Source organism: Jaculus jaculus, chromosome 4 (genome assembly GCF_020740685.1).
Source record: "Jaculus jaculus isolate mJacJac1 chromosome 4, mJacJac1.mat.Y.cur, whole genome shotgun sequence".
NCBI classification, from domain to species: Eukaryota; Metazoa; Chordata; class Mammalia; order Rodentia; family Dipodidae; genus Jaculus; species Jaculus jaculus.
The window spans coordinates 56,733,398-56,755,984 of NC_059105.1; the positions used below are offsets into that span (position 1 = coordinate 56,733,398).

The 22,587-nt window shown below is 38.0% G+C and overlaps 1 protein-coding gene across 5 annotated transcripts in view; it reads left to right on the forward strand.

Moving 5' to 3' along the window:
• Window positions 1–22,587, forward strand: part of Pde1a (phosphodiesterase 1A) — a 335,923-nt gene that overhangs the window by 79,268 nt on the left and 234,068 nt on the right. Inside the window, exon 1 of one of the 5 annotated variants that reach the window (XM_045147771.1) lies at window positions 9,909–10,325. The exons of the other annotated variants lie outside the window; for them this stretch is intronic. Coding sequence (XP_045003706.1) covers window positions 10,273–10,325 — 53 coding nt within the window. The 5' untranslated portion in view covers window positions 9,909–10,272. Of the gene's footprint in view, window positions 1–9,908; window positions 10,326–22,587 lie in introns of those variants that run through there. 5 annotated transcript variants of the gene reach the window in all.

Genomic DNA, 22,587 nt, shown 5'->3' on the forward strand with positions numbered 1-22,587 from the left:
AGATATATCATGGCAGCAGGGACATGGTAGCAGAGGAGTTCACGTCACCTTAGGTCTGGAAACAAAGACTAAAGGTATTGCTAACATTTTGCTGGCTTCTGTCTTTCCAACCCCATTTATTCTGTCCAATCTTTTGGGCAATGAGTTGGCATTATTCATATTTAGGTTATTTTGTAAACATCCCCACAGAAATACTCAGAGAATTCTCCTTGGAAATTCTAAGTTTAGTCCATTGACAATCAATACCAACCATCACAAAAGTCTATGAATGGAGTGCACCCAGCTATTTTAGTGAAGGTGAATTACCTTATGATGTGGTTTTATGACAAAGGACTGCATGGAAAGATGCAGAAGTTCTCAGATTTCTTATATTCTATACTGCATTGGGCCATGTATCTGGTAATGCAGTGTCCAGTGTTGGGTTGGTGAAATATCACTGGCCAGCTTAAGTCCTACTTAGAATTAAAATTTAGAATTAGAAAAAATTTTTTGACAATTTTGTTAACAGTACAACTAATAGCAATGATGCACTGATGGAAAATAAAATGATTCAGGAGATGAGATTGGTAAGGATAGACCATTACATAAAGAATAGTCAGAAGAGTCAAACAGAACTTATGGAGCTAAATGGAACTTTTTGAGGGTACAAATATGATCATATATATATATATATATATATATATATATATATATATATATATATGTATTCTCTCTGTTAATAACTCATTTTGCTTTAGAAAGATAAGTGTAGTAACTTATTTATACATTATATTATTTGGGCATTTGCATAGATCCATAGCAGCAATAGTTGCGGTCTGGTAGAGTGGCTCAATGGGAGAGTGCTTGCGTAGCTTGTGTAAGGCCCTGGTCTGATCTCATCCCTCACCCCATCCCCCTACAGAAAGAGAAAGTCTGTCTAATTCAGCAGCTGCATCTATTCAAAGCCAGTGTGAGTCATGACTATCTCTACTGCTGTCTAATTCTTAAAGCCTGGAGAAGTCAATAGGTTAGCATTTGGGAACTTTCCATTTACTGACATTTATTCAAATCATTTCTTTGTGCAAGGTCTACTCATAGGAATTACTGGAAACTTAAGACAAACTTAAAAAAGAACACTGATTGAATTTAGGGTCATTTAGAGGAAACATGGTACTGATGACTCAGTACTGAAGCTAAGTTGATGATTTAGTGCCAGAATTCAGGTTGGCAGTGACTAAGTAAACAGCACTGTGCACATGTCTTTGAATGACTTTACCCTGACTGAAGAACCACAGATACGAATATCCTCAGCCTTTGTGAGTAGGAAACCTTTGCTCAGATGCCTTCAAACTGATACAGCTCATGGAGTTTTTCCTTCATCACAACTGCATTCAAATGGTCATGTGTTGTCTACATTCATGTTGCTGCTGTCACCTTCTGGTCTGTTCATCCTTACTTTGAAGCTGGCTGGCTGAGTATCTATTCATCCTTTAAGACCCTATTTGACCATCTCCTTCTTAATTCTCAAACTCAGAGGGAATTTTATATTAAGGAGGCTTCTCTGAAGCTACTTGAGGGTACAAACATGTGTAGAGTATATTTTCTGTCCCTGATAATAACTCACTTTTGCCTTAGTAAGATAGCAAGGATAGTGACCAATGTCTCTATATTTGGGTACCTATCAGGCATATCAGTTTAACTTCCAACTCTGCTAAATTCATTTCTTTGTATAGTAGATTTATATATTGCTTGATTCCACACTGAGAAGTGGGAGTTTGTGATGAGAATCTGTGTTAAATGATTTCCTTTGTTGTTGTTGATGTTTTCACAGAATGTCACACTATTCAAAGGAAGTAGCTTGCCTGCCAGCTCTAGAGTCTGTCAGAACTTGGGGGAGTGCTAATTATAGCCAATCAAGCTTTAACTGACCTGCTTCTAAGCTGAACTGACAAAGAGGAATTTTTTCCACTTTGTGGAGTAAAAGACACAGGTCTGATGGACATAAATGTCTTGGGACTTAGCCAGTTGGGAGAGAAGCTTCTCCTTGCCACTCAGACTTAATTTTTCATTGAAGAAAACAATTACTCTGATGTATTTTCATATTGAATAAATTTTAATTTTGATCCATCAGTGAAAAGAATCCCAGTTCAGATTCTTTACTGATTTGAATCTTCATCTCCTCTCCCTCTGAAGTAATCAACATTTTCAGCTGAAATTGGGAATCATTCAGAAAGCGATTTTCAATTGTAGACTCAATTTAATTCCCATGATTTGAATATGTCTACTCTGAGGTATGATAAGAACAAATACAATAAGAGGCCTTTACAGGGAGCTTGGGGCACCAGGACTGTTCTTCACAATGTGATGGAGGTCGCTTGGCAGGAGTCACTGGGGCAGTGTTTGGCTAGCTTGCCATTCTGCATCCTGCCATGTGGTTTTGCAGCAAGAAGGCACTTCTCTGACAAGATGGTGGCAACTTGACCTTCCTGTTCCCACCCCATAGAACTGTGAAACAAATTTCTGATCTTTATAAATTACTTAGTCTCAGGTCTTCTGCTATCATAGTACAAACTGGTCCAAGATACCATTGTGCTTGTTCTAAGATATGTAAAGATTCTGATTTAAAGAAAGCAATGACAACTATCTCAAAATGAAAGACATATGCATTAGAAAACGTTTTCAAGCAATGAGAAGGATAAGTATGTCTGTTTTCAGGGACTTGACAGACATATATAATAAAAATGTATATTTCTTGCACAACTTGACTCAAATTTGTTCTTTAGTATAGTTAGGAAGAATTAGTTTTGTCCATTATATCATTTTTAAGAATGATTTTATTCATGTCTTGAATGGATGAATTTGTGAACAAATTACCTAGATTACCATACACATACGTTATGATACTATGAGGGAAACAAAGTCATATTGTAGGTATGTGAAACACAAATGTGTTGACAGGAAAGGCACCTTTCTGAAGAGGGGACATGGTAGTGGAAATCTAAGCAATGACCAGCAGGCCAAGAACATTTCAGACAGAGAGATGAGTGCAGATGCAAGAGGCAGGAAAGACAGAGTTCTTGATGAGAATGATGCCATGAAGCCAGAAAAGAATGAGCAGCAAGATCAGAGTGTGGAGGTGAGGCTTCTGGGAGTCAGCCATACTCAAGCAGATGCTTTTGACATGGCATGGTGCAGTCACTGTGCACCCACTAGGATGGATGAACAAGAAAGCATCACAATGCAATGAGGGTAATGTGCTCTTCTCTCATTTTGATGAGTCTGACCTTTTCCTTTTCAGCCAGAGGTATCCATCTGCTTCATGCAGGGGTGGCAGGTGGGACTAACATTAGCACAGACCATAGCAAAGGCAAACACTCAGCCTACTTTGTGGACACACAAGGAGATTTCCAGCCACTGGTAAACCAATAATTCCACAAACCAGGCCTTGATCACATGAAAAACTCTTTTCTCAAGTTCCTGATGTTCCACCTAATGTACATGTTCAAGGCCTATTGACTTGGGCATTCTTGAGCCCATCTCTCCAGCTCACTTGAGCATTTTTGTATGCAGGAGACAAGAGAATTTCTGCCACAAAGGCAAAGACATATCATCTCTTATCTAGTGAAATAATAGGATAGAGGACCTAAGCACAAGAGGCTTTGTCTAGATGGTATTTGGACCTCTTACCTGTAAGGTAAAATCCCATGTCTGGTTGGTAGTGAAAGACAGAAGCACAGGCATGTAGAGTTACCAGTTCCAAGCCTTCCTTAGGGTTATGTGAGCTACAGTTCTCCGGAGGTTCTTCTAGCCAGGTAGGAATTTTAGAAGTCAGATGAGAAAGGGGAATGCATATTTGTCACAACCTTGCCATAATCAGCACCACTTCAAGGGGTCAGGGGATCCTGCATAGATGGCAACAGGTTAACAACCTCCACAGAGATCCATGCAAGGAGATAGGTGGGGCAGAGGCTATCCCAGGGTCAGGGAAGGCTCCCGAGTCCAGTTAGCATGAAGCAACTACAGTTCCAGAGTAATAACCTGAACAACCATGGGTTTTAGCTTCACATATCTGTGAGGAGCCAAGTGAGCAGGCAGACAAGATGTGTGACTGCAGAGACCAGAGTTCACAAGGAAGAAGAGGTGCCTGCAGGTTTGGATCTGAGGCCACCTCTGTCCTGCCATCTGACAGTCAGAAAACTCAGACATGTCCTGGAAGTAAAATAGTGAGTAGGAAGAAATAATGAAAGGTTGCTCTTTAACTAGATATTACCAAATTTTAGAACAAAGCAATATTTAGGTCAAATGGTGAAGTAGCATGAATAACCATTTTGTTCACATATGCATTCATTTAGTAAACAGCTGCTGTGTTTTCTATATCATGCACAGGGAATTCAGTAGACATGACTTATGCCTTCCAAGATTGTATAAAGATGGTTCTAAGTTGAAGCTATAATGACATAAACAGCTCAGAAAAATAATGAGGCTTCAGTTTATTATCATATTTGATTAGTTTAATGTACTATATTTTTGACTCTGTGGGGATGGAAACCATAGTGATAGGTACCTATGACATGTGGTTAAGAAAAGCTAAAACTGGGGGCTGGAGAGATGCTTTAGCAGTTAAGGCACTTGCCTGTGAAGTCTAAGGACCCAGGTTTAATTCTCTAGAACCCACATAAGCCCGATGCACATGGTGGTGCATGTGTCTGGAGTTTGTTTGCAGTGACTAGGGGCTGTGGTGTGCCCATGCATAAGCACTTGTTCTTTCTCTTTCTCTCTAATAAATAAATTAAAAATAAATTCAGAGAAGCTGAAACTGCCCATAGAGTTTACTCTTGGTTGTGTATTGAATTTATTTAAGTTGAGATTTTATCATGAAGTGGAAGGGAGGGAGGAAAGGAGAGAAAAAGAGACAGTGAGAGACAAATTTCAAAGCAGAAAAGGATAATAGGCCATTTGACTATAGAAGAAAATTATAATGGACAGGGAATTACAAAGAAAGTTGCTACTAGGTTTAAATACATGTTCTTTGTTGTGTGTGTGTGTGCGCACACGCGCTCACACTTACCCCTGCCATGCGTGCATGTGGAAGTCAGAGGAGAACCTTGAATGTTAGCCCTTGCCTTCTGCCTTGTTTGACACAGCGTTTCTTGTTCACAGCTGCAGTCACCAGGCTAGCTGCCCTGGGTACTTCCAGAGGATTCTCTTGTCTCTGCCTTCCATCTGGATATAGATGCTCTGTGATTACAGATGCCCACCACAGCTTTTGGCTTGATATAGATGCTGGGGACTCAAACTCAGATTCTCATGGTCATGTAGCAAGTGCTTTACCCAAAGTCATCTTCTAAGCCCCACACTGAGTCTTTCATAATAGAATAGAGCTTCTGTTCAGAGACTGGTAGGAAATAGTCATTGTTGAGCTCACCTTGAAATCAGAGGGACCTATGCCATGATGTCCAGGGATGACTCGTAAGTACTGAGAATGCTGCAGGCAACACAAGATATTTAAGGGTCAGAGGTTAGGAGAAGAACAAACAATACCAAGTACTTAGTTGTTTCTCCTCTTTCTCCAGAGAAGGTTCAGTGAAGACTGGGGAAGTATAGGACACTCCTGAGGCAGAGTCACTGTCTACCTGATAACTTACTTAGTAGGAGACAAAACCTTGAGCTCAGGAAAGAGATAGTGTTCAAATCCCCTCCTTGCCATGTGGGAACCAGTGTTTAGTCAGGGGTAAAAACCATGGCAAGATATTTGTTATAAAAATGAGTAAAAGCCTAATTTGATAAAGCTGAATTCTCCTGATTGCAAGTTTCTCTCAGAGGTGAAGGGATAGAGTTTGTTCATCAGGAAAAATCTGCTTTCACTTATCCAGTATGCTGATCACATCCCACTACAACCATGACAAATGAAAATTTTGTGAGTGCAAGAATTTAATACATGTTTTACCTTTTTTTTTTTTTTTTAGTTTTGTTTTCTGAGGTAGGGTCTCACTCTATCCCAGGCTGACCTGAAATTCACTATGTAGTCTCAGGGTGGCCTCTTCTTACTCTCAGAGATCCTACTACTTCTGCCTCCTGAGTGCTAGGATTAAAGGCATGCACCACCATGACCAGACCTTCTTTTTCCTTTTTAAATCAAAATCTAGTTACTTTTCAGAAGTTTCACGTGTATATTTCATCTTTCATGAATGATATGCAAGAAAAATGAAAGATTCAGAATGAATGAATTGGAGCTTACATTTAAAAAATTTGTTTTATTTAGTTTTACTTATTTGAGAGCAACAGACAGAGAAAGAAAGGCAGATAGATAGAGAATGGGCGCATCAGGGCCTCCAACCATGGCAAACGAACTCCAGAGGCGTGCACCCCCTTGTGCATCTGGCTAACATGAGTCCTGGGGAATCAAGCCTCGAACCGGGGTCCTTAGGCTTCACAGGCAAGTATTTAACCACTAAGCCATCTCTCCAGCATGGAGCTTACATATTTTTAACCTTGGTGGAACATGACAGCAAAGCATGAAAGAAACAGGTTTTAAAAGATTAAGACTTAAGTAATATGCACTGATAAAAGCTAAGATGACATCCAATCCTTTCCTGTATTTCCTTTTCCCTTTTCCACTTAATATAAAACCTTAAGTATATAATATGACATTGGGTTTTATGAAATTGTGTTCAAAATAATAAGCATATATTGATCTCAGAATGATTCTTGGTTTAAATTTGGGGTTAAAGTGATAACTTTCAGATATATTTATTCCCGTTGCTTATGGAACAAAATAGCACAGGATCTTTTTGCTATTGCATCCTCTGGCATTTACACATTATAGAGCCAGAGAATAGAGAGAATGAAGAAAACAAGCAAAGGAAAGCTTACTAATTTTCTATGATGATTCAGGAGAGTACCATGACACTTCTAGGACATCTTTGGTTGGAAAAGCAGATAGATGTATTTGGTCACACAAAACAAAGAAGTTAGGATGGATATATTTGTGTTCAACTGAATGTTTAACAACACTTGTTTAATGAGCACCTATCATCCCTGTCTCTAACAGTCTGAACTGAGTATAATGCATGCGTGTAAGTGTGTGTGTGTGTGTGTGTGTGTGTGTGTGTGTGAGAGAGAGAGAGAGAGAGAGAGAGAGAGAAATATTAAACAAGGCAGGCTGCATCTAATTTACCATACCCGGTAAAACATAGACACCATTATCAAGTCAACACACAGAAAAAGTATTGATAACAAATTATATTTAATCCATTTTATAAGAGAGTTGCCTTAGTCATTTATGCCACAATTTTTAGTATTTTACACAGGATTGTTGTGTAAATTTATTTATTTATTTATGAGAGAGGGAGAGCTGGAGAAAGAGAGAGAGAGAGCAAACCAGCGCCTCTTGGTGCTGCAAAGGAACTCCAGGCACGTTCATCACTTTGTACCTCTGGTTTATGTGGGTACTGGGGAATCAAACCTGGGTAGGCAGACTTTGCAAGCAAGTGACTTTAACTGCTGATATGTCTCTCCAGCCTGTAACTTCTCTTTTAAATATCTCTTTGAGGAAAAAGTAAATAAAACCATACTAAAATATATTATTTGTTTGGCTGAGTAAATATTCAATTTATAGTATATTCTCATTGATTTTTGGAAAGAAGGTTGGGTTTAAATTTAGTGCTTAATATAAATATACTAACCTGTTAACTTTAATCACTTAATTTATTACTTATAAAATTTATTATTATAAAATTTCAGTAAAAATTTTATACAGCCAATTTATATAATTTCTATAAATCTGATGCATGGGAAGCTGTCACAGATTTCTCATGATTAATTTTACAATACTTAAATACTTCAGTTGACAATCAAGTCTCTGAGCTACTTCCCATTTGAATGTTTCTTTAAATGTTAAATGCTTATTAGTACTGTATTGAGTATCTTTCATTGTGGTCATTGAAAAATATCATTTCACATTTTCAACTTAAAAGCAGGCAAAAGTTGTTTTTCACAGCATATGACTTTATCCCCAGGGCTGTCTCTCAGGAGAAATATTTATGTGAAATTAATAGTAATAGAAGGAAATCATGAGTACAGAAACTGAATACCACTACAAACGCAGAGATCCATCCAGGGAGAATTATGAAATGTGTTATTACTTATGCACTTACCTGTATGTCAAAAAAGCCAAGGCTTATGGTCATAATAGTGTGTATTGCAAATGATCACATGTAGGTTTGGTATCAGTGGTGTCCATCCCAACTGCTTTATAGAACGCATGTGAATTTATGATCAGATGCTTACCGACAATGATGTAAGCTTTGGCTTAGATTCTATTTAAATATGTGCCTACATGGCTATACTATATATACTCTAAAATTATCTTTTTATGTAGGATGTTTAGCTGTATGAAATGTTTATAAATTTTAGAGTATCAGGTATCATAAATTCTATGACAGTTTATTTGTGGAAAGAAAGTAAATTGCAAAGCTGGGAAAGAACCAAAGAATTCAATTAATATTATAACTTCACCTTAAAAACAAGGAAACTGAGGTTTAGACAGGTCAAAGTGTTTATTCACAGTCACTCAGCATATGCTTGATGGGACTGGAATTGAACCCACTTATTTATATCTCAATGCTTTCTCTGACTAAATTTCCGGGCGTGGGTCAGAACATCCCAATAAAGTCAGTGATTTCTTGTAATTCACCTCTCCTTCTCTATCTCCCTCTGGTGAGGAAAATAGAAGGGTGTTTGTGTTTCTCTAGAAGTATATGCGAATGACTCAGATCATTTCTACATTTGTGGGGTTTGATTCTTTTTTTTATGGGTCATTCAACTAAAGGCATGTGCATTACTCATTTTCTCTCCTTTCCTTTCTTTTGTTTGTTTTTGAGGTAGAGTATCACTGTATCCCAGGCTGACTTGGAATTCACTATGTAGACTCAGGGTGTCCTTGAACTCATGGCAATCCTCCTACCTCTGCCTCCTGAGTGCTGGGATCATAGGTGTGTGCCACCACGCCTAGCTTCCCCCCTTTCGTGTATGTATACTTAAAGTATTTTCATCATACTTTAAGATAGCTTATTTTATTATACTCTAAGCCTCTGGCCTGGGATTTTATAGCATACTGGCTGAGCAGGAACTTTATTAATAATCCAAGTCAGGCTCCAAAACAACATATGTTGAAAACCAGGATTCTTGTTACCTGTATCTGCTGCAAGAGTTCCTGAAATTCTTGTCTAAGGCTCCTAAGTAAGAGAATTCTGTCATTTATTTCCTGCTGCTCACAGAGTCTCCTTTATTCTGGCATGTCTTCCTTGCACTTTTATAAATTCAAAATTCATCCACTACAAAACCTTTGACTCCCAAGCAGTTTTAATATTAGGGGTATTTTGTGAGTATGTATTTTTATGTCTCCTTTTTTTTTTTTTTTTTTTTGTTGTTCCTAATGTTTTCTCATAGCTGTAAGGCTGCACTTGGGGACAGATATCTGGGTACAATGCCACTAAAAGAATTGAGCAATTTTTGTTTTTGTAACTTCTGTGGTTCTGGCCAGCTTCACAGAGGCGTCTGTCAGTTGAAATGGCATCTTCAACCTCAGCCAAGTGTAGGTTATTAGGCTACGAGTGCCAAAAAGTGATGAGTTGCCTCCACACTTCATCCAGTTTGAATTAAAGCAAGATTGTAAAATAATTATAATCTCTTGAAGCAAAGCCAGCTGTGAAATCCAGGCCCATCTTTCTTCATTAATTTGTATACATTGCTTATTTTAAGAGGACAAACTTTCAGAGGGTACTCACATGGGACTGCTGAGCCAACTGTACAACTTTTATTTTGAAGAAAAAAAAAAAAAACTTGAGCCTCAGTCCAGGCTGTTTTAAAGACAGGGAGGGACTTATTCTTGCTGGGCTTGACCAGCATGTGGAAGGAGAGCTCTCATGGCTGCAATAACTTAGGGAGCTCCTACCTGGGTGACACTTGGGGGAGGAAGATTTCTGTTTGTTTTGCTCTGTTTCCGAGGGTCCTGTGTGCTTCTCTTACCCATATCAGCGTGACCCTCGGTGGATTTTGCACACCCTGCTCTGTGGGGGAGTGCCCAGTGTGCCTGTCTTATGTGGCCTCTATGGACACACTGCCCAGCTGGCAGGGAACAGGGAAGTTTTCTCCCAGCACCCAAGAAGAGAAAGAGGAAACTTCTCTTTCCTTCTGGGATCCTCGCAGCACAATAGATCAAGATAAGCTCCACATCCCCTCCCTGGATTTTCTGGAGTGGTTTTCAGGAAGAAGTTAAACCTTCATCTTTAAATGGATGAGCATGTCACAATCAGGAAGAAACATCTCCAAAGACCCATCTTTAGGTAAGTGCTGCTGCAGGCCAGGTGTTTCTGGGGTTGTCATTAGCAACAGTTTCTCCTCTTCATCTTTAATTTGAGGAATCCGGCACCAAAGCACAACATCGCAGTAAAGAGTGCCCGAAGTCTAACTTTGTACAGACTGAAGGAGTCCTTTTATTTTCTGCTATCTGAAACTCAGTACACAAGCTCTTATCTGCTCCTCAAAATATATCTAAAAACATCTTAACTATCCAAGCACTTGAATGACATAGCAGTGGAAAAACTTTTGAAATATTATGCAATCTCTCGCTGTTTCTGAGCAGACCTCTAACTAGGAAATATTATGCTGGCTTCTCTGAGCTGATTAGACTCCAGCACAGTGCTTTTGTACTGGGAACACCACATCTTTCTGGAGTAATGTGTTGTCAGATAAATTTGAACTTGATAGTTACTGCACAAGAACGTACATTTTATAGATCCTTTAGGAATATCAGAGCAGATGTTAGGGAAAACCATGCTGCTGCTGGAATCTAGAACCAGCTAAAGGTAAATGTGGTGTCATGAATACAGCTAAGGTCATATTTGGGAGGGAGGGCAGGGACACTTTCTCTGGTTGAAGAGTAATTTCTCCACTAATTTAAAAAAAAACCTCTTATTTATTTTTTAAGTATTTTAGAAAAGTGAACTGAGAATTAATAATTCTAAAGAAAGTAGGAAGTGAGCACAATTTCTGTCTTCTAAAATGCTTTTAAAAAAGTTGACTAGATATCAGTTTTGTACTTTTCCCCCAGATAATATTATATACATGTAGAGATAGTAAGTATAAATAATGCTAGCATGTTAAGGTCAAGTTCCAACCACTGGCTGTCAATCTGGAATTAAATACAGAATAATAGAAATTTATGGCATGAGCTCCTGTCATTCTGTCATGAGTACTTGATAAATGATAATGGATCTTATTTTGTGTAGCAAATATACATTGCTGAGTATTATTTATTTATATTTATTTATTTGGTTTTTCGAGGTAGGGTCTCACTCTGGTCCAGACTGACCTGGAATTAACTCTGTAGTCTCAGGGTGGCCTTGAACTCACTCCTTCCTCTGCCTCCCAAGTGCTGGGATTAAAGGCATGAGCCACCACGCCTGGCTACATTGCTGAGTATTATTAACAGGAACATACTTTTTTAATGATTAAAGCCCAGTTCTAGTGCATATCTGTTTTAAAACTTTCTTTTGAAAATAAATTATATTTAAATATATTCTTATGAATTTGCTATAATAACCAGCATCTATGTAAGTATGCACTTGTGAATATTATAAAACAACAGCTATAAATATTTAAATAACCAAAATGATCCCCAAATGTATATTCATCAGTCAGAGTTTCTTAAAAGTTTTCCTAATCCTGTGTAATTAATCTCTACTCTGAAATTCATTATTGTTAGAGAGGTGTTTCTGAATTCACTACCTTTGTGATGCCATTCAACCAGGTCATCCACCTCATGTTTGGAAGACATGGTGTGTTGGGGATAGCCGGGCCACCTGGCTATTATCTTACTGGGGAGTTTTAGGGATTGAGGTGGATGGTTTTCGTGCTAAATCCTCTCCATGCCTGATAAGTTATATGTGTAGGTGCTGTTTGTATGTGGTTTGTGACCTGACTTCAATTTCATAGTTTAAATATATAGATCAGATTCTTTGCCTTGGTAAAATAAAATGAAATTTGATAAACTCGCATGATTCCTTCATGCCCCTAGTGATCTGGAAGAGGAAATATTGCTACCACGATCATGCTTTCACCCAAGTGAGTATAGAAATAAGTCCCCAACTGACAACAGGTCAGGGTTAGATGTGTGAGAGATTTACTAATCAACCGGCATGTGGACAATTGGCCTTGCTACTTCCAGGGTAAAACAATGGTGAGGGAAAGAGAGTACCTTAAAGATTTTAAATAATTAGCCTTAATTCCTCATAGAAAGTTTGCAGCTGAGGCCAGCAGTGCAAAACATTGACTTCCTGGTAGCTATTTGTATTTTTAGGCAGACTGGTTATTGGGTAAGACTTGCCTTTGGCATGTTTGCGTTTATCTCATGCCACACTTTATTTTCTTTGTCAGAGTTCTTCCCCCGGAGCCTTCATTTCTTGACCATCCTATGGTTATTCAGAGCCTCACACTGGGGCATCTTTTTCAGGCTTAGCTTTTCGGGTTCAAGAGCCATGTACCAAGCTGTCCTTTCTCAGGATGTTCTTGCCTATATACCACTTCCTAAGGCTCACTGTTTACCAGTACATTTGATCAGCAAGTCTGTCTCACATTTTCTACTGGGGCCACTTACAAATTTAATAGAAGATTTTCAATGTAATATCTTAGCTGAAAATTTTAGTTATTGCAGCTGAGGAGATAGCTCAGTGAATAAAATATTTGGTGGGCAAATGTGAGGCCAGTTTGTATACCCCGCAGCCTTGTAAGTCCCAAGTGGCCATAGTGATTTCCTGTAATTCCAGTCCTTGGGAGGTGCTGATAGGATTTTATGGGCAAGCTGGCTAGCTAGTTTAGTCAAATGATCAAGTCTAGGGTTCAAGTGAGAAATGTTTCTTCAGTATATCAAAATAGAGAGTGGTTGAGGACCACAACTATATTCAACCTCTGGCTTCTACACTCATGTATGTATGTATACCCACACACACATGCATTCCCACACCCATGTGCATGAACTTTCTACACTCATACACATGTAAGAAAGAAAACAAATAAAATAAAAAATAACATATACAAAGATATGTGTAGAATTTTTTACTCTGAAATATCTGACTTTTGACATAATTTAAAATTTCTTTATATAGACCAGTTTCCAGTATAATTGGATCCATGGCTTCAGCTGGGCTCTGTGATAGATTTTCGAGTCTAGTAGACGTATGATCTTGTAAATATCTGCAGAAGCATGGTACTCAGGTAATGGTGTTATGAATAAGAATTAATACCCTGGAAGAGACACTAAGATTGGCTAACTCTGGCATTGAAGTCAACCGAGGGAGAAAATATAAAGGTGGTTTTATCTTAATTCAAGTTTTGAGACCAAATTAAAATTATTTCTTCCCATAAGCATAATTAGTCTAAATGTCATCAAGTGAAAAAAAGTAAGAAGGGCATGGTGCATCTTGAAATTCTATGACTGGATAAAATACTAAGAAGACTGGTTGGAATTTGACATGTTTTTGATCCTGTTTCTAAGAATGTCTGGGCCTCTTAAAATGAAGAATCCTATGTGATCTTGCAGAGTTGATTATCAAATGTTATTTCAAAACTTCTTCCTTGGAATGAACACACACACACACACACACACACACATATGGAGAGAGAGAGAGACAGAGAGAGAGAGAGAGAGAGAGAGAGAGAGAGAGAGAGAGGGATTGAGAGAGAGACCATGTTTGAAAGGCAGGGAACAAACATAAAGTTTCTTTGTGGCTAAGGCAGGAGTTTATATTATTTCCTTCCTGAATATATAGAGTTCTTTGAGATACTGACACTATCCAGTCATGAGCATATGCAAATTATATTTCCTGAACATGCTGATTTTCCATGCAAGTACCCAAATAGCTCCGGTTTGTGAAGAGAAAAGATGATTCTCCTTACTTAAAAGAAATGCTTTAGACATTACTGTTTTCTGGGACATAACATCACAAAAAGTACACTCAAAAGTTTTAGTCAACAACACTGATTTTTGTCCCTTAGCATTTACAAAATAAAATTATACAGGTCCTTAAAATCCAGGTATAAACCAATAGCTGATAAAAGAGACCTTGTATACACACACGATTGTAGGCTTTTAAAAAAATTTTTTGAGATAAGGTCTCTGAGCTCAGGCTGACCTGGATCTCACTCTACAGTTCCAGGCTGGCCTCAAACTCATGGCACTCCTAGAGCCTCTGCCTCCCAAGTGCTGGGATTGTAGGTTTTTAAAAAGATTTGTTTGTTTATTTGAGAGCGACAGAGAGAGAAATAGGCAGATATATATAGAGAGAATGGATGCGCCAGGGCCTCCAGCCACTGCAAACAAACTCCAGACGTGTGTGCCCCCTTGTGCATCTGGTTAATGTGGGTTCTGAGGAATCCAGCCTAGAACTTGGGGTCCTTAGGCTTCATAGGCAAGCGCTTAACTGCTAAGCCATCTCTTCAGCCCTAAAAAGATTTTTTTTTTCTATATTATCACAAAACTTTACATCTGGTATCTGATAAACCTTTATCTCTTCATCACTTATCACCTTATGTAAATAGAGTTATCAACTTATGCATTGCTATTACATGGCATAACATATCTAAATGAAGGACCCTTCTGTAACTTCAGCAAAATGATTGCTAAAAACATTTCCACCTTATTTTTTAGATTTTTTGTTCATTTTTTATTTATTTATTTGAGAGTGACAGACAGAGAGAAAGACAGAGGGAGAGAGAGAGAATGGGCGAGCCAGGGCTTCCAGCCACTGCAAACGAACTCCAGACGCGTGCGCCCCCTTGTGCATCTGGCTAACATGGGACCTGGGGAACTGAGCCTCGAACCGGGGTCCTTAGGCTTCACAGGCATGCGCTTAACCACTAAGCCACCTCTCCAGCCCCATTTCCACCTTATTGAATACTAATTTTGTTTGGTAAACTTTCTTTAGGCTCATGTGCTAAATGAACCTTAGGCTATTATACCAGGAAAAATTTCATTATCCTAAAAATTGAACCTGTGAAAATATTTCTTTTTGGAATTTCATTGCTATGAAGAGTTTTAGGGTGAACTTTTGCTATAGTGATCTCATGCTTGCCTTGATACTACTAATTTCAAATTCTACTATAAGTTCATCTTTTCCCATTTTTTGTTTCAAATTCTTTCTAGAAGCAAGTATTTGAAAATGAGCTTAAAAAGAAATTGAAAAGGTTCCTACAGGTTAAACTGTTGTGCTGTTGGGAAGCAATAGCCTTTGAACCTCTTTCAGGGTTCAAAAATGAGTAGACTATTTTTGTGGTGATTTTCCATTAGAAATACCACCAAAAAGGCAGAAACAAAAATCACACTAAACAAATAGCTCTTCATCAGTTCTAGAAATGAGAACTGGTCTATTCATACGGGATCTGAGACACCTGCCAGGACTCAAGACTAATGGAAATCATGTTGGGACCTTCACAGTCCTTAGAACATGCTGTTTCTTTTCTTTATGTGTTTTCAAAAGTTTTATTTTTACAAGTATCTGTTAGTGGTGGAATTCTGAGTGTATTTTTGGCAGACATATTCACTTCACATAGAAATGTAGAAAGCAGAAGGATAGAATGAGAAAGCCTATTAAAAATCCTATTTTTCTTGTGAGCTTAATGAGGATTGTTAGTAGCCTATTACTAGATTTGAACTGTAATTTCAAGGTTCAGAATTGATGAGGTATAGTGGGATGTCTGCAATATATGTTATTTTAAATATCTACTACAAACTTGAAACCATAAACCTTTTAGAGTAAATTCATTTTGTCTTTCAAGGTAAGGTCTCACTCTAGCTCAGGCTGACCTAGAATTTACTATGTAATCTCAGGCTGGCCTTGAAATCAGTGATCCTCTTACCTGTGCCTCCCAAGTACTGGGATTAAAGGCATGTGCCACCATGCCCGCCTAGAGTAAACTCATTTTTATTGACACCCACATTTTAGCTGAGTGTATAAACATCACTTCCAAAGCTCACACAGAGATGACACTGAGTTTCAGATTCCTACATTACTAAGGGAAGCACATGGCTGACTACCAATGTACAGTAGGTTTTTTCTAGGCAAAGTGTCCAGATGAAAATCTATTTGGGAGCTGGAGAGATGGCTTAGCAGTTTAGGTGCTTGCCTGAGAAGCCTAAGGACCCATGTTCAACTATCCAGACCCACATAAGCATGAAGGTAAGGTAAAGTGCAAGGTTGCATATACCCACTATGTGGCGCAAGCATCTGGAGTTTGATTTCAATGGCTGAGGCCCTTGAGTGCCAATTCTCTCTGCCTGCCTCTCTTCCTGTCTTTCACTCTCTCTAAAATAAAAAATATAAAATAAAACTATTTGGATGTTTTGGGTCCATTTCCTGCAGGACTTTGAAAACAACTAAAATAACCTGAAAAAATAGTATAAAACATGAAAGTCACTTCAAAATTTAAAGAAGTTGTGATACATTTTAATGCCAGAGCATAACTAATTTAATTCCTCTGAGATTATCTCATAAGTAAATACAAGTTTAAATATTATTCAATAAACTTACCATTCTTGTTTTCATCAGCAGCACATATTGATATTAATAGGAAAAATATCTATCATCAAACACTTTGTTGGCAAGTTACATCTACCTGATATTCTGAACAATTCCATGAAGAGTATGAAATTCATATTTGATATGTTGGTTGTGGAGTAAAGACAGAAGAAGATCAAAGCTGGGAAAATGTCTTGTGCCTAGAGCTGCATGCTTCTACTTTCCTGGACTAGCTAGCTTTCTGTTACTAATGTTCATTATGAGAATTGGTTCACATTGAGAAATGGCTTTTCAAATATTCAGAATATTTGATAGGAGGAAATTCAAGATTATATAGGTAAAATAATCTATTTAATGGCTTTATGCTATCTGAAATTTTAATGTTCTAAATAATCAGCCTTTTAAAATAAAAATATTCTTATTTATTTATTTGCAAGCAGAGAGAAATAGAGTGAAGGGAGACAGGAAGAATGGGTGCACCAGGGCCTCTAACCACTACAAATGAACTCCAGATGCATATACCTCTGTGCTTCTGATTTTACATGGGTACTGTGGAATTGAACCCAGGTCATTAGGTAAGAATCTTAACCACTGAGTCATCATCAGCTCTTTAACACTGAGTTTAAGTAAAAAGCAAGGAAAGTAAGTCATACTGGGGGATAGTTGCTTAAAAGATGACCTGTAGGTATGTAGAAATGTAATAACATTAAAGAAATCTGCAGTATTTATAAATTAAGTCTCTTCAGTTCTGTGCCTGGACATAACATAGTTTTGAGAGTTTGTTCTCATGGGAGAACTTCAGTTTATTTATGTCTTTGATTGTGGCCACTTGGACATGAAGTCTAATTGAGGAAAATCCAACATTTTTCAAACTGAAGCTGCTGTAAATGAAAGAAACAAGTCATAGTGCCTTAGAAGACAGCCAGTAAGACTTGCAGATGGGTTTTCTTTGCAGTATCCATGACTTTCCCGCCAGAGCCATACTTTGCAATATGAAGAACCATTATTCCTGAGCTAAACTGATGTTCTCTTTTAGTGTTTTGGTGATTCCAGACTGTGCTATTCTAGGATGGCATTTTTTGGAAGAGATTTTAAACAGATGTTTATTTAAGTTTTGGTTGTTTATTAATTAGCCAACTAAGAATCAGTTCAGAAAATTCTGGGCTTTCAGCATGAAAAGCATATTAGCACTAAATGTATCAATATTTAATTTGACTGTTAAAAGGATCAAAGACTTTGGAACAAATAAATTAAGTATTCATAGTAATGAAAAACAGTTTTGCTGTGTCATTAACATACAAAAGGGCAATTCCGTGAATCCTAATTGAAGAGAAAAGGAGGTCTCACTAGGTTAAGTCACTTAAATTTCATCATTAAATCAAAACTGTGGATGAAAGTAGGGATTAGTGAAAATTTGGGCCAGTGTGGGAAATCTGTGACAGATGCTTGCATTTATCCCAATCACAATATCTCTCTAAAACATTAAGCCAAAAAAAGAGAACATTTGTTCATTTCCAGGTCCACTAATTAAGCATTTACTGTTCAACTCAGCTGCATTTAATTTTTCTTAACTATGACATTCCTTGGCATTTATCTGCATCTATTTTGCTATATTCATTCTCCCATTCTATTATAATTACTTGAATATGGGATTCAACTTTCTAAAAAATTAAAAATAATCTGGAATATACCCAAGGCTAGGGGGCTGAGGAGATGTATCCATGGATAAAGTGCTCACCATGCAGCTAACTCTGAGTACCTGAGCTTGGGTACCTACACCTTGCATAAAAACCTGAAGCTGCAGGGGATTTCTGGAATCCCAGTGAATTTATAACAAGAATGAATGTGGGCATGGAAGAACCTCTTGAAAGCTTGTGAATGGAGTGTCAACAAGGGACCTTGCTTCAGAACAAGGTGGAAGGGAAGAATTGACATGTAAGTTGTCCTCTGAACTCCACACATGTACCATGGCATGTGCACATGCCTGAACACACACACACACACACACACACACACACACACACACACACAAATTTCAATGAGATTTCTGATGGCCAGGTATGGTGGCACACACCATTTATCTCAGCACTTGGGAAGCAGAGGTAGGAGGATTGCCATGAATTAAAGGCCACTCTGAGACTACATAGTGAATTCTAGGTCAGCCTGGGCTAGAGCAAGACTCTACCTTGAAAAAAAAGAATAAAAAATTCTGAGGCTATCATCGATATTGAATTTATTGTTGTTTCTCATAACTTTCTAGTAGAATATGCTTAAAAATTAGAACTTACCCAAGGTTTAAAACTTTAAATCCCAAGGATTTAGTAAAGTGTTGTTAAATAGGTAAAGTAGGAACCATGATGATCAGAAACAAACAGCATTCGCTTTCTCATTTTTAAAAACACTGAAAGACTAAACAAAATCCAGCTGCAAATTTCTAACTAGTGATCCTTGTCATTCATAAGTGATAGACTAAATAATTTCTTTTCTTAAGTACACATAAGAGGTCATTTTTCTATTTTCTGAGTGTAGAATACCCAGTTAGGTTTCACTGAGAATTATGTAGCACCACACAGAAGATTAGAAGTGGATGATATTTGGCCTGTGTTTCTTAAATTTTTTTTTTACAGAATCAAAGGTTTTTTGTAGTTTGTGTAAACTTCAACTTGCATATTTAAAATATCAAGGAATCCAGTGCCAATGAAGCATTCTACCTTTGTTTATTTATTTACTTTAACACAGAGAGAAAGAGAGAGATAAAATGAGAGAGAAAATGGGTACATCAGGGGCTCTAGACACTGCCAACGAACTGTAGACACATGCACCACCATGTATATCTGGCTTACATGGGTACTGGGGAATCAAACCTGGGTCCTTAGGCTTTGGAGACAGATGCTTTAAACACTAAGCCATCTCTCCAGCCTGATATTCTACCTTTGAACACTATTACTTATTCGGATATATATATTTTTTAAAAAATTACTTATATATTTGAGAGAGAGGAAGAGAGAGAGAGAGAGAGAGAGAGAGAGAGAGAGAGAGAGAGAGAGAGAGAGAGAGGGAGAATATGAATGGGTGCATAAACCAACTCTAGATGTATGCATCATCATGTGCATTCAGCATACATGGGTCCTGGGAAATTGAACCTGGGTCCTTTGACTTCGTAGGCAAGTGCCTTAACTGCTAAGCCATCTCTCCAGCCCAAGAAATATTTTCTTAAATGAAGTCTGTCTTTCTATCAATATGACTTATTTTTATGTTAGTTGAACTAGAACAACAGGCTCTAGATTCTCTTTATAAGCCAGCTCTCTAAACACTGAAGACAACTATATTGGCTATTGCTATTTATAATTATTCCCAAAACACAGCAGCTTAAAATTCCTCAAGTCTGTGTGTGGGCTGATGAATCTACTGATCTGTACAAGGCTTAATTTAAAGCCACTGGCGCTTTTCCTTGTACCTGTGGTCAGATGGTGCTTTGCTAAGGCTGCAGGTATAGGGGACTCTTGAATCCGTGACTTTACCTTCTTATGTTGGGCCCCTCATCTTTCTTCAGCAGACTAGCCTAGATACATTTTCACCATAATTATAAGAAGGCAGAGGGAAATACCCTTTTTGGGGGGGGGGAATTTCAAGGTAGGGTCTCACTCCATCTGAGGCTGACTTGGAATTAACAATGTAGTCTCAGGTTGGCCTCGAACTCATGGTGATCATCCTACCTCTGCCTCCTTAGTGCTGGGATTAAAGGCATGCACCACCATGCCTGGCTTTTGATATATCCTTGCTTTTTTGAAGGTTTTAACTGAATCTTACTGAGACATGTCGTTACTGTCCCATTGGGAAAAATCAAGCAGCTCAGCGCAGAGTCATGTGAGAGGTCATTTACTCTTAAGGTGTAGACAACAGGAAGCACATATAACTAGGTGAGTGAGTACCACACATCTAAAATGAAAGCTCTTATGTGTTTTTCTGATTATTCTTTCCTTAATTAATCTGTAGTTCATTCAGCCACTGAAAAAACACTACATAATTTGAGTGTGAAGTTTTCTGAAGAACTAGTAACAACAGAAAAAAATCAATAGAGCAGTGAGGTCCAAGTGAGTGTCTGCTGGCCAGTGGGTCAGATGTAGCTCACCTGACTCATATGTCATGCCTGAGATTCCTCGTTAAAATACTTTAATAAGTTAAAAGTTAAAAAAGTCTAACATAATTGCCTCAAATGTGAGCTCTTATACCGATAATGACTACTCACTTTTTCCCAGCTCATTTTTCACCAAGTGTTTTGCCAGGACCCTAAAGGGAATGAGTTATTTTAATAGAAGCTGAATATCATTAATCATATCATATCATTTAAGTCAATTTAATCTAATTCTTCTAATCCTATGATCTAGAAGGGAATCTTAGTAAATGGCATGAATAAAACCAAAGCTTTCCCATATGCATCTGAGTTACATTTCAGTTACATCAATAATAGGTATTCTTTTGGATTAGAGGCTTATTTTTAAAAATTGCTTATTCTTTATGAGATATATTTATGTCTTGTTACTGAATTGTCCAAAACAGAACTTCAGTAGGTAACTGTGTTTGTAAAAACCACATGTTATATAATCTCTCTCGAATCAGTGGTAAACAGAATGAATTTTTGCTATTGGCATTAGAATTGCGGCTCATAAAACCTAAAACCAAATCAAACCAAGCTTCTGCAATGATAACCTCAGAGATTCTTATTCAGTAGGTCTTGGGGAGAAAGACTTCAGGTTGATGCAGATGCAGAGCTAGGTGCAGGATATATTTTCTTGAATGATGACATTCATATACAGTAGAGAGGGAAGGGTAGATTAAGCTGGAAACTCCTAATATCATCAGGCTCATTGATGGAAATGGGAAATATAAGCCAGAGTTGCTTTGTTTTATTTGCATTGATGAGTACTTGAAGCAGGATATGGCTACAGTCAGATAGTTCTGTGTGTAATATCTGTAATTCCAGCACTCAGGAGGTGAAGGCAGAAGAACTGCATATTTGGGGCCAGGCTTGGTTGTGTTGTGTGATGCTGTCCAAAACAAAAAATGAAGAAGCAAAAAGATAGGGCAGGAAAGATGGCTTAGTGGCTAAGGTGCTTATCTATGAAGCTGAAGGACCCAGATTTGACTTCCCAGTACCCATGTAATCTAGGTGCACAAGATGGAGCATGCATTTGGAGTTTGCAGTTCTCTCCCTCTTTCTCAAATAAAAAAAATATTAAAAAAAGACAAAGATCCCAAAAGATTAAACCAATACTCTATTACATTCAAATTGCAAGAGACCTCTGACTCTGATTTGAAATTCGCAAACACTTTTTAATGAGTTAGGTCTGCAGAGAGCAACGACAAACTAGCAGGAACACCAAAGCAATATTTCCCAACATTGGCCATGTCTTGCAATTACTACAAAAACTTTAAAAATCCAATGCACAGAAGTTATTTCAGACCTACTAAGTGAAAGTTTCTGGGTAAGAGTAGGAATAAATGTCTTCTTGAATTCCTCATTTCTAGATAGCAGTCAAGATTGACAGCTGTAGCCCTAAAAAGAAGCACATGCACGCACTGACTGAGAAGGGTGGAACACTTACGGGTGGCCTTTGAAGTCCAAAATGCAAAAGGACAGGACTCGCAGGGCAAAGGCCAAGGACTGAAAGTGCATGACGTGTGTGGGAAAGTTTCCAGGAGTTCTTGACTGGCCAGCAGCTAGAGCTGAGCTCCTTGCATGGGAGGGATGAAGGATTACACATTTGGTTAGGAATAGAGTCAAAGTCGTACTTCCTGTGTTTTGTGTTGCCACCCATCTAATCTGATGGTGAAACGGACAAATCCCCTGACCAGAGTTCTTGAGCTCAGCACTTTCAAAATGCCATTTTGTCATAGAATATTTGTGTGTAACATTTTGTCATAGAATTCTATGTGTAACAACTGCAATATCCCAGGATATACTTCTGAACTAAAGCCTCAAATAAATTTGGCAGATGCTACTTATCATATCCATTCCCTCTTAGGGACTTAC